Raw genomic sequence first — 12950 nt, 5'->3', positions numbered from 1 at the left:
ACCAACTCGATATCCTCCGAGACTGAAACAAACTCTTCAGCGTTCGAAATGTCAACAAACGTGATTGTTGGCAACAAAACCAGACTCTGCCGTTTTTGCTCATTTATTAAGAGCGACGCAGTAAACTAACAGTAGGAAATGAGGCGTGTTTAGTGGTTATTTTGACCGTCGATGATTCCCACGTACAGGAAAATCAAATCAAATCAAACACACTAAAGAATCTTGTATTTAACAGCTGTTGTGACTTTAACTTGTGGAGTCAGCCCAATTAAAGATGGCCTCCACAGCTAATCAAGAAAACGGCTCAGCTAGTTTACAGATATTGAGCTAAACTCTGTGTGGTAGTAGCTGAGAGTCAGCCTTTGACTGAGAGGCTGTAAGTCCTCACAGGAGGATATGTTTGAACCGTGATTTTGTTCATTTTTTTCCCCAAAACATGAATTTAAAGGTTGACAGCTTTAATGCATGATTTAGAACCGTCAGCGTTTTAACGTGCGCCGTGCTCCTTGGTGATCCTCTTAGTCAGGCTCAGAGGTGACTGTTTTAAACGAACTACAAAGTCTTTGGCTGGATAAGCCACCAACACGCCGACAGGTTGGGATGTAGTTCAGGAGGGGATTTTAAGTTGAAAACGCTGAGACAAAGGAACGACGCGCCCTCAGGACCAAGTTGTGAGTTTAGGGCGAAAACCTGCCCCACATAGTTGTTGTCTTTTTTGTTTTTGTCTGAGTAACAAAGAGGATGGAGTGAAGAGAGACATTCCAGCTGGCAGTGGGGGGGTGCAGCGATCAATCATCAGCTTCAGCAGAGAGATGTGGGCCTGCGGCGCTACGGGGCGGTACGTGGGCTGCTGCCGGAGCTGCCGGTTCTGCTCCGGCTTCCTGCCACATCTGCCACAACTGGGAGGCAAACGACTGCGAACGTTACGTCAACACAAGGCAGCACCGTGTGTGTGGACGCATGAATTAATGATGTGACAGGAAGTGGCTGTGCCTCCGTTTGGCGTGCTTTGATGAATTGTTCTGCGTCTCACATCATGACGGTGGTTATTAGCAGCCCGTCTCCGTTTATTGATCTCTATATCAATCTACACGATAACAGGGAGCCTCATTAAGTTGTTTTCACCTTCGCCGCAGTGCCTTCCCGCCTTCCACTTCAGGTGACATCCATCGGAGGGCTGCAGAGGTTTGATTGGAATATTGTTTACTGCGATAAGAACCCATTCATCTCCTCCCTGCAATATTTCAGCGAAGCTCTGAAAAGTTGGGCGAGCCAAAAGGTTTCGGCTCATTAAAGCGCTGGAAGGAGTCGTGATGCGTCGAGCTCGCTCGCCACACCAAAATGGCTGCTGCAGGTTTTAATAGGAAGGCAAGATGTGGATCGTCCCACATCGGCTTCAGACGTCGGCTTTGTTGGCAGCCGAGCTGAAGCTGGACGAGTCCTCTGAAGGTCAAAGGTCAGCCGGTAGTATTAGGTTCACCCTTATGAGCGACGGCTCTGAAACACAAACCCGCTGAAGGAAAACTTTATGGAAAATAAAAACACGACGACGGGAGACGTGGATGGCCTGAAAGGCTGAAGACAGCAGGACCGTGTTAGGAAAAAAGAGAAACAAAAGAATCTTTCACCAAGCTAAAAATGTTTCTTCTGTGTGTTTTAAAAATGACAGTGTGGACATTCTTGCCACCTAGTGGCCGGAGGTGGCTATTTCAGATTAAAAGAAAACCCATAACCAAATAAAAATCCATTTAAAGAACCTCCAAAGTGGCCTTAATTTTATTTATCAAACGTTATTGTGGCTGTTTGGTTGAAATTGTTCCATTTAGATAAAATAAAGCAAACTATTTTCTTGTTTTCAACGTTGACCCCATGCCTCCTGCAGTGACGTATTGAGACGTTTTTAAAGGTTCTTAATTTAAACTTTTAATCAACTCTTATAATAAGTCGTCCTTCAGTGAACTGCAGACCTTATCTTTTTGGGTTTTATTGTTTCAAATTGTTTTAGCTTTGTGAGTTTTATGCTAAGCTAATGTTAGCGTGAAGCTAATTCTTACGTCAGTCACGTGAGGATGGAAGGACGTAGAAATGTAAAGAAATGTAACGCTGGTCATTTGTTTTTGTTTTGACTGCTGTAGACTTTATGTTATGTTATGTTTATGTTGCTGTATTTAGGGCCGGGTGATTTTTGGCTGTTTTAGACCAAAGAACCGTGGTTAAATGGATGGATGAAGCTGAGAAACGTGTTGCAGATGTTGGGAAATGGACTCAGACTTTAAGTGTTTCTTGAAATGTCATTTATCCTTTTCAGTCTTTGTTACAGAAATTCGAACCAGACCGTTGCCAAAGCTGCTTCCTGTCCGTCCGTCGTCATCCCTGCAGACACTTTGGATTTATGGCTTCGTTTCCGTCCTGTTTCAGTTCCAACCCGACCAATCCACATTAGCCTCCGTGTCAAGAGTTCTTGAGATCTGACTAAACAAAGGAAGTGCAAAGCGTCATACGAACTTCTCTGTTTTGATCGCCTGATGCAGTATCGAGAACAAAACTCCCCCTCAAGTTCTGCTGCCGTTATAAAAACAAAAGCTGCGAGATGTTTCTGTTCCTAAAGAGGCGACCCTTCAGCCGTGTGGTCGACTCGACTCAACTGCAGCCACGGCTTTCTAAAACCTAAATACCCGACTGGAACAAAAAGCACTTGAGCGTGTAAAGACTTCCTTCTGTAATTAGCTGCCTGTTTATGCAGGACTGTCAGACATTTTAGATAAAAGAATTGCTCTCACACACACACATACACACTCAGTTTTATTGAGGGTGATTAGGATGCGAAGGAGAACCCTTTTGGTCCATTATCTTTAATCCTCCCTCATAAGCTTGGGTTTATTCAGATTTATTCATTTGAGATGCAAATGTTGCACATCCTCTGCCGTGTTTTGTCGTCTTATGAGAAACGACTTTAAAACTCGATAATTACCCCGATAAGAGTTTTCAGAGAGCGAGCTGCTCCAGGTAAGAGCTCCCCGATGTGAGATCTTCGTTTTGACGGATGAGAATCTCAGAGATGAGCAGATACGGGGTCGCCAGCGTTTTCGCCTTCGCCTCGGCCGAATGTGTTTTCAGGTTCTGAGTGATGAGGACCGATTTTTAACAGTCTGCGTGTGCTTTTCTCCTCGCAGCCCTATGACGGTGCGAAAAGGAAATCGTTTAGGCATCTCCATCCAGGAGCACATGGCCATCGACGTGTCCCCGGGCCCCATCCGCCCCATCCGCCAAATCTCTGCCTACTTCCCACGCCTTTCGCCCACTTCCTCCTTCTCGGAGCCACTCTCGCCCAACCAGCTGACGGCGCCGGCTGCTCTCAGCCAGGGCGGTGCAGGTCAAGGTGGAGGAGGAGGCGGAGGAGGAAGCAGCGGCCTTCTGTCTCCACTGTTACCAGGAGCTGCGGGCGGAGGGGGGTCGCTGTCGGCCATGAGCAGCATGGACACCTCCATCGAGATCGACAGCTGTGACAGCGATGACAACAGTGAGTCGCCCGAGTGGAGCGGTCGGGTTTCAGCTCGGAACGAGTCGACCTGCAGACACCGACCGCTTTGAGCGTGCATCTTTACCACAGTTTACACGGAACTAAACCTCGGTGCCTCTTCACTTCTAACGGGTGACAAAACAACTGTTAGCTCCCCCATCGATACACAAACAGTCTGTGCTCAGCTGAGAATGCCCAGACTGTCCCTTTAACAACCCTTAGGAGAGCAGAGACGACGTCAGCAAATTAACAACAACTTCTTTCAGCCGACGTAAGGAAGGCGAGAGATGAGTTATTTCTGTCAGTTTCATCATCTCGAGTTAGCGACATTCCTTTTGTCAGGATTATTATTGTCGTTATCACAAAATAAAAACAAATCGTATTTAATTACTTAGATCTAAAAAAGCTCATTTTCGCCTGGAAATAATTTTAAATTCAAGACAGCCATGCTGGGAACTGACTCAAGCTGAAAGAGACAATCAGTGCGTTAGTTTTATATTTCACCTCCGAGTGTCAAAACAGTGTGATGAAAGGTGGCGTAACACAAAAAATTACAACTAGTTTTTGCTCCATAATCATCTTACGTCAAAAAAGTAGATTGTTGTCCTCAGAGATCATGTTGGTATTAACAATTATCTGTAGCAGAAAAATAAGCTTGTGATTCTGAAAAAAGCATCAGAATGACTAAAGGCAGAAAGGATCGTTCTGAAGTGTTGAAATGTGCTGGTAATAAAGTCCAAAGTAACTGACTGCTTCTTTTTTTTTTCTCCTCCTTCCAGCCTCCTTGGGGACGCTGGAGTTTGACCTCCTGTACGAGAAAGCCACGAGCTCCTTACACTGCACCGTCCTCAGGGCGAAGGTAAGGGCCGGGCGCCCTGCGTCACGTTAATGCGCTCAAATAAATTGTTTTAATTTATTTTAAAAACCACCTCCAGCTACGGCTCTGTCGCCTTACTCCAGTCACTGTCAAAAATATCCAATTTCTGCGCAAAAACAAACTGCTTTAATAAAGTCTGGACTCTTACAGTCAGAGTTTGCTGAGACCTTAGAAGGAAGCTGCCGGTGCTGCAGTACTGTGGTGTTGTTAGCATGTTAGCATGCAGAGCACGCCGCAGAGTGTTCGTACCTGTGGAGGCTCACAGAGACGGATATTAAAGTTACAGGGAGGTATTTTTTCTACTGTATGATCCAGGGTCGGAAAAAACACAGCTCTTAAGTTCCCGTGCTCCCGTGTTCCCATGTTCCAAGAGTTTGTTTTTTGTCCAAATTGATGTTTTTAAATGAAAATGTGAATCAAAGCGTGTAAAACCCAAACTGAACCTCCTTCAGTCACCTGAGTAGTGTTAGCGAACCTGAACTGTGACAGAAACAATGAGAATTTTACGGTTCTCTCGTTGGGGTCAACCCATGGTCCCTGGTACCCCCAAATGTTCCCTGGTACCCCCTAATGACCCCTGGTTCTATGTTTGCCCTTCAAAAGACATCTGAAGGGCAACCAAGCATCTTTCATGACTTTCCTCATGAACTCCAGGAGAACATGGTACCAGAGAACCTGTTTAGATCCTTAACTTGAACCTTTATGGTGACTTCCTGTTACGGCCAGAAGCGTCTTCTGGCCCTAATTTAAAATGGATGTCATCTTTGCACCCTGTTCCTTTCACATCTCGTGTTTTTCTCTTTTAGGGTTTGAAACCGATGGATTTCAACGGTTTGGCTGATCCTTACGTCAAGCTGCACCTGCTGCCCGGAGCGTGCAAGGTCTGATTTAATTCCCAGCAAAGCTGTACTTTTTTTGTGTTTATCTATAATAGATGAAGACCTTCGGGTCCCCGCCACCAACAGTGCTGAAGCGCACTTTTCAATCAAGTTCCCACTTTTAGAGTTTTATCATAAAAATGCAATCACAGGCGAATAAATCGGCGGTAAGACGAAATGACCTCGGGGGCTGTTTTTGCTGCTTTTTGTGCTTCAGGCATTTAGAGTGATTTTTTTTTTTCCCTCCTCCTGTCTCTGCTGTGGTGTGCAGGCCAACAAACTGAAGACCAAGATTGTTCGAAACACACTCAACCCCGTCTGGAACGAGACGCTCACCTACTGCGGGATCACCGAGGAGGACATGTACCGCAAAACCCTCCGGTAAACCTCCCCCCCTCAGACCGGGTTATTTCCGTCCACTTTGTTTCCAGCCCTCCTGGGTTTGGAAACCCGTCCAGATCCGAGTCACGCTCACAAAAGATTCCTTATCATCCGTCTCAGCCGCTCAGTCTTCTGCCATCAGTTAAAAGCCTTTCCTGTAGTCGGCTATCTCCGCCGCCCCTCCGACCCTCTTCTTCTGTCACCTCGCCCTTCGTCCCTCCTCGCATCTCCTCTGTCCACTGAGATCAGAAAAGATCTCTCCCTCTTTTCTCTTTGTGTTTCTTTCCATCTGCCTCCCTGCTTTCTGCCTTTCCAAGTCGCAGTGACAGATTGAGGTCAGACGAAGCACCGCCGGGTGTTTTAATTTCATTGACCCTCCTCTCCCCTCTGGAGGTGACGAAAGCTGCGAATCATCTCTGCCTGCGACGGAAAGTTTCGCCGTGGCGGACACGAGAGTTGGATTTAAACAGGATGGACGGGTTTACCTCTCCGGGGAGATCAGAGGAACTGTCCCTGCTGCCGACCCGCGACGCCACGCTAATTTAATCCAGCCGGGGAAAAACACTCCGACGCTGACTTTTGTCACAGACTTTTTTCACGTAAATCATCTTAGTGTTCATCGAGGATCTTAAAAACAAAAAAAACTTATCTGACAAAAAAACTGATAAAATGAGACAGAAAGATGGGCATGCGCCTTATTTTTTAGCTGATTAGATTTGGATCACGTTGTTGTTTTCTGCGACGTCTCCTTTCAGCAAACGGTGCACGTCCCACAGAATGTGGCAACGAGGGAACAAAAAATCACACAAAATGATGGTACATGACCCACTGGGGCCAACCATGACCGTACCGCTTCAGGGGCTTGTACAGAATCCCTTAAAAGGTTTTCTTGGTTTATAACTCGCTGAAAACCATTGTACAGATGACCTGTTCTCGTCGACAGCGGGGGGGTCGAACTCTGTTACACAAAGGGGGACGATATTAAAACCTTGATCTGAGCCGAGGGTCAGTCCTGATCAATATTTGTTAAAAATAACATAAATGAACTTTTGTTTTAGATGTAATACATCAAATCAATTATACAGGAATATCAGATCCCTTCTCCCAGTTGAATTTCAAACAAACATCCTTTAATAAACAAAGAAAAATAGATTGAACTTTAAAAGAAACATCATTAGCATTCATTTCTTTTGCCTTCTTGTGAATTTTTCTCCTCTAAAACAGCTAAAAAGACAAACAAAACTCTGATCATACAGCTACAAACATTTACCTTTGAAACAAGAAGAAAATACAAAAGACGACAAATTAAAGCAGACTCTGTTGCTCTGATGTAGATTAACTCAAGTCAGATACCTGATATCGTTTCTTGGCTGCAGGTTCATCAGTAAGAGTTCGATCGGTCCTGTTTGATGCTCTCGGCTGATTTTTTCACATCAAAATCAAAGATTACTGAGAAATAGAAACTTCATTTTCTTGGCTTCAAAGTAACGGTCACAGGAAGACTTCACTAAACTAAACGAGAAGCGACAGAGAATCCATCTGTCCCAGACCACAGGGCCAGGTCTAATAATATTTAAATGGGCCGGATCTGGCCCGCGGGCCTTGAGTTTGATACCTGTGGTCTACAGACATTGTGAGGGCAGCTCTGGTTCTGGTACATCTGAGCCAAAACAGCAGAACCTTAAACCCAGCAGAGGTTCTGTTCAAAAACAAGCTGCACGGCGGCGGTGGTGGTTAGTTTAAATCTAAATCTAAAATATATTGCTGATGTAAAACGTAGATAATGTTGAATCATGTCACTGATTGATGAAGTTAAAATCCTGAATGTTATCTTTATTTTATTTGTCCCTCTTTTGTAAACGCTGCTGCAGAAAGTCTTCCTGCTGAATCGACTCATGGTTTATTCATATAAACCATATAACCATGAATATAAAACCATATATTCATGAATATAAAGTGCAGTAAAGCAGCTGCCTGCGTCTCAGTTGGTTTGTTTCCCGCTCTGACGTGGGTTTAACAGATCTTTCTTCTTGTTTTGGTGACATTTTAAAGAAATGTTCACACGTCTTCCTTCACATTTGACTCTTTGACCTTTTGGACTCACTCTCCCCTCCGGTCCTTTAAAACAAACAAAAAAAATCTGTTTTTCTTCCTTGCTTTTTCTGTTCTTTTTTTGTTTTTTTTTCCAGTTTAATGTCATCAGATTCCAGTACCAACCAGCCCCCAAAGGCTGATGGGATCAGGGCGGGGCGCTTCTTGCCGTTTAAATTCAGCGCCGGAAACGAGAAATGGGACCGCTCCCCGATCCTCCCTCATGTTTAAATAACTCCTCCCGTCTCTGACCTCTCCCCACCTCACGCCTCACGCCACTCCGTCCCTTCAGACGGCACCTTTTTGGTCCCCACCCCCCCAGCTGACAGGTTTTAGCTCACCAGGGCCATAAATATGGATGGGCTTCAGCGCCCGTGATGCACTTTCACACCTGAACCCCCAGCGGAGGCAAAGGCGACGTCTGCGTTCAGAATATGCAAATCCGACCGGTCCGCTCGATGATTTCTTGTTTTCAAATTCCGATCAGGTGTCCGCCATGGGCTTCCTTCTCTTGTTTCATAGCTGCCACAAAACGAGAACATTTTTTTTTTTTTTTACCGCTCTGCTCCTGGAGGCACACAGAACCACTCAGCCCCTCCATTAAAGCAGCTACTCTCATTTTCTTATTCATGCTTCGTTCGCTGTTTGTCCTTTTTCTTTTTTTTTTTTTTCTTTCTTCTTTTTTTTTTTTTTTTTTTTTACCTCCCCCTGCCAGCCCTGTCTCTGTTTGTCTCCCAGGGTGTCCGTGTGCGACGAAGACAAGCTGACGCATAATGAGTTCATCGGGGAGTCAAGGGTGGCCCTGCGCCGCGTGAAGCCTGACCAGACCAAACACTTTAACATCTGTCTGGAGCATCCACCTCCTGTGAGGACAAAAAAAAACAAAAGAGGACAGGAAATAGGACAATAAGTGTATGAGACAGACTAGCAGCTGCGGTGCTTTCTGTGTGACTCACAAACGCAGCTTTTTAGGTGAAAAGGTGGGAAAATGGAGGCGCCGTTAACAAATCACCACCGTGTCCCTCGTCACGTTTAGCATGTTTTCACGTTTAAGTCGAAAGGCTGAACGTAAACAAGTTTTTTTGGTTTTTATTTTAATGCATGAAGTCAGTTGAGGAGTGTCAGAAGAAAAAACGATAACGAGGCGGTTCACTTTTCTTTTCAGCGCTCGGCCACGGAAAGTAATTACGTGAGGGAATAAAGTCTCAAAGCGTCGTTTTTTGTTTTTTTTTACGCTTGCTTTTGTTTCAGCGAGAAGAAAAGAAAAAGGGACAAAGTTTCTGTTTTAAAGCAGTTCTGAATGTTTAATGTCCTTCTAACTCGTGGCTCGCCAGTTTAATGACCTCGGTTTAGATGACCAGAGCCTAAACATGTCAGGAAAATGTTATTTTGTAAAACTTTTACACCACCGTCAGTTTCTCACTATAGCAGTGGCAGCTATCTGTAGCACTTAATCTAAATTTTGTGACATTTTTGTCGGAATAATCGCAAAACCGCAGGCTTCTAAAAATTAACCCACTATGAGATTTTCCAGATGAGTTGTTTTAAAGCCTTAGCTTTACTCGGACTAGCCGTTAGCTCGTGGATAAACTCAAATTGTTTCCCTTCGAAGAGCCATGTACAACAGGTGAGATATTAACTCTTCATATGAAGCCACACTGCTCGTGTCGGGTCAGAGGGCGGTCCTTCTTCTCGGCTCAGGACGGATTGTGTTCGGACTACCAAACCCGTGAGGATGAAAGGGGTCCAGACCACGGAGGGGGTTCACGGCCTTATCGAGCGCTAAAGAACGCAGTCAGATCAAGCAGGGCGGGTGTTTGTGCCAGTTGTGAATGTGTAAGTGATTTGAAATACCCAAACATAAAAAATAGACTATTTCTTTATCTGTACGCTTCACACTTTGCTGCTTTATTGGTTTCAGTTTTTTATTTTTTATTTTTTTCCCTCTATAATGTTAATTTTTCACCCAGATGGTTTTTGGAAGCTGTTGATATTGTCACTTTAAACTCCAGCAAATAAGCACAACCTTTTTGTTTATTGCAAACAGTTAGTGTTTGAAGAAATATTTTGTTGGAACACATCTTTGAAAGGAAAGCAGCCCTGGACTGAAACAGACCTGAGACAGAAACGTTGGAGCTGCTTTTATTGACCCACTGACATGATTTCTGCCTCCTTCAAACTCCAAATAAAGGGGGGGGGGGTCGTGGGTACTTTCAAAGCCCGCGAGTAGTTTTTCGTGCAGCTAAATGTCAGCTGGGAGATCAGAAAAATGAAAGGCGAGGAGACAGAGTGTGAGGTGATGGGGGGGAGGTGGGACAAATGGATTAAAAAATAAAAGCAGCGGTAGGAGGCGAGCCGGGATTTTACTGCTTCATGTTAGATTATCCCTCTGAGGCACCCCGCCATCAAACGGTCCTGAACCCCCCCGCGCTGTCTCAGGCCTGTAACGTCCAGACTGATAGATCTGTCCCCGTCCTCACGTTTTGTCTCTGTCCTTTCCCCCTTTGTTTTCCCTCAGCTGCCCTCGCCGACGGCCATGAGCTCGGCCCTGAGAGGAATCTCCTGCTACCTGAGAGAGGTGAGCGCCCTCGCTGCTCCGCGTGCATCTGTGTCTCGCCATCCCCCTGTCCGTCCGTCCATCCGTCCGTCCAGTCCGTCTGTTCAGTCTGTCGTCAGGAGCAAGACTCAGGTGTCCATGATCCCAACTCCGTCCACATGCTACACTCAGATACCGACGGATTAAATCCAGCCTCCTGACCAAGTCCAGAGACACGTTGGTCCTCGCGGCCTGTGCTGGGGAGGACTCTCAGCTACTCCCACACCTGACTTCAGAGTCGTTTCTATGTTGGTAAACTGGCTGTGGCTGCCATCTCGAATTCAGTCCATCCAGTTCGGTTCACTTCCTGAGACGTTCATTCCGATCCGTTCGGCGGTTTGTGGGATATTTTGGTAACAGACGAACGGCGGCTCGTAACAAAGAGCCACCAGCTGCGAGAAGCGACTAAACATAAACGCCTGTCGTACAGCAGCGAGGCAGCTGAACAGAACCTCTACTGGTTGGTTTAACTAAACACCAAATGTCTGTTTTGTTAAAATAACCTTTTCTGGTTTTTTAAAGCGGACTCTGTCTCCTCTCCGAAGCGGCGGCGTCCGAGAGAACATAAGAATAAAAGAATTATCGGCTCAGGGAGAAGAGCGGCCCTCGTGTTGTTTTTTTTAAAGCTCTGAGTCACTCCGGGCTGCGGGGTTTTCTGCGGATAACACCGAACGGTTACCGTCATAAAGGGACGGATAAAAGACGAGCAGAAGCAGCAGAGAAAAACGGCGAGGAGGGAGACGGCGATGTTCTCCCAGGCCCCTGACTCACCCCCCCACCCCACAGCCTACAGCGCAAATACAGGAAACGTTATTTCTAGAAGAGATGTGCAGCACTGTAGGTGCGACGTTTTTACAACGTCTTCCACCACAGAGGACGATAAAGACTCGTCTCGTCTTCTGCACGTCCCCGTCTCTCATTAAGCCTTCCCTTCAGGTGGGAGGGAGACGCGTCGATCGATGAGCTTCGCATCTCGTGTCCTGATTATCTCAACAGCTCATCTTCGGGATTTTCTCTTCCTTCTTTTCTGTTTTTTTTTTTTGCTTTCTCTCTCTCTCTGTGGAAACCAACATCGCTGCCAATTCAGCCATCTGTCCCCGATGAGCTGCAGACTTTAAAACTCCCGGCGAGCGAGGATCATTAGCGGGCAGGTATCTGCTAATGGAACGACACAGACCTTCACAGATCAGTAGAGAGGGACTCATTTGGCAGGTGTGGGGGGGGGCACAAACGTAAGGAATGAGGAGAAAGGAGGAAATAATGTGGGAGGGGATGAGAAAAACAGACGACAATTACAACAATAAATCTGGTGGAAAACACAGGCGGGGGTTTTTATTTCACTCATCCTAATGAGACTGAAGGACGAACAAGATCTGGTTTGGGTTTTTGGTTATTTCATCGAGACATGAGGCTCAAAAACAACAAAGATTCTCTAATTGGATCATCAGCAGGAGCCGAATCAGCTGTTTTTTTAGCAGCAGCGGTGTTATTTTAATGTGGCGGGGGTTACTCACAGAGAAGTCTCTTTTATTTACACCCAGAACAGACGTTTGCACCGTTCTTTGAGTCATTTCAAGTTTGTGCTTTTCAGCTGAAAGTGACGTGGAGGACAAAATGTCTCTTAAAGCAGTCCCGTTGTCGTCACAGATGTCTCAAACCTGTCTCAAGCTAATTGCAGCCTCTCCAGTTCGTCTACTTTTATACCTGCAGCCGTACGCAGGTGATTTCCTATAACGATCCAAATCTGCCTGCCTTCAGTTCTTCGGTTCAGTTTTTGCGAGTTATGTGCTCTAAAACAAAGAGTGATTTCCACGAAACTCCCTGCTCAGAACGCGACTCGTCGGTCACTCGGTTCAGTGAGACTCGGACGAAACGTTTTCCAGTTTTCTTGGAGTCTTGAGCCCCCAGCTGGTCTCCAACAGATGCAGCCCAGAGAGAGAGAGAGAGACTGACTTTAGGGCCGTGACTGGAAGCAGTTGGTTCAAGATGACAAACCTGTTCCTGTCCAGCAGCTCAGAACAGAGACAGACAGAGAGGCACGCGGACAGACGGACGGGTCGGATGATTCGGACGATTCCTTTGTCCAGTTTTGTCCATACCTGAGCGTATAGAACAGATTTAAAGACAGGCACGTGTGTGGGCAGCACAGGGTTGTTACTGTTGACATAAATTAATAACTAAACTGCATCTGAAGCCTAAACTTCACAGGCGCCCCCTGTTGGCTGGCCCCAGTATGGGCTTAAGTTCATGTAAACAAATGAGCCATTTATCTGCTTAAAAACTGAAAAAAAAAATCTACATTTCTGATCATGTTTTTACAGGCGGTGACTTCACTGTGCTGCCATATGTTCAAATATTCTGTTATTTTGAACGAGTTTGCTGTGATTCGTTATTTGATGCCTGAAGGCTGCACATCCCGAGAGCTCTGGTTCCAAAAGGACAACATGGCAGCTTGTGTTAAAGCAGATGTTCTTCACTCAGGAACAGCAGGAGGAGGTGAAGACACTCTGTCCGTCTCCTTTGTGTCGCTAGTTGTTACATTTGATGTCCTGACAGCGACGAGGCTGCTCTCAGAACAGCACTGACAGAACACCCCCCCCCCCCCCC

At 45.9% G+C, this 12950-nt stretch overlaps 1 protein-coding gene across 2 annotated transcripts in view; it reads left to right on the top strand.

The window, feature by feature from the left end:
* Positions 1 to 12950, top strand: part of doc2a (double C2-like domains, alpha) — a 29792-nt gene that overhangs the window by 10773 nt on the left and 6069 nt on the right. For both annotated transcript variants that reach the window (XM_025010291.2, XM_017437517.3), the window contains exons 2-7: positions 3174 to 3520; positions 4300 to 4379; positions 5204 to 5278; positions 5547 to 5656; positions 8486 to 8612; positions 10266 to 10325. In XM_025010291.2, coding sequence (XP_024866059.1) covers positions 3178 to 3520; positions 4300 to 4379; positions 5204 to 5278; positions 5547 to 5656; positions 8486 to 8612; positions 10266 to 10325 — 795 coding nt within the window. In that variant the 5' untranslated portion in view covers positions 3174 to 3177. The remainder of the gene's footprint in view (positions 1 to 3173; positions 3521 to 4299; positions 4380 to 5203; positions 5279 to 5546; positions 5657 to 8485; positions 8613 to 10265; positions 10326 to 12950) is intronic.

Source organism: Kryptolebias marmoratus, linkage group LG17, assembly GCF_001649575.2.
Source record: "Kryptolebias marmoratus isolate JLee-2015 linkage group LG17, ASM164957v2, whole genome shotgun sequence".
NCBI classification, from domain to species: domain Eukaryota; kingdom Metazoa; phylum Chordata; class Actinopteri; order Cyprinodontiformes; family Rivulidae; genus Kryptolebias; species Kryptolebias marmoratus.
This window is presented reverse-complemented; position numbering and strand designations above follow the sequence as displayed.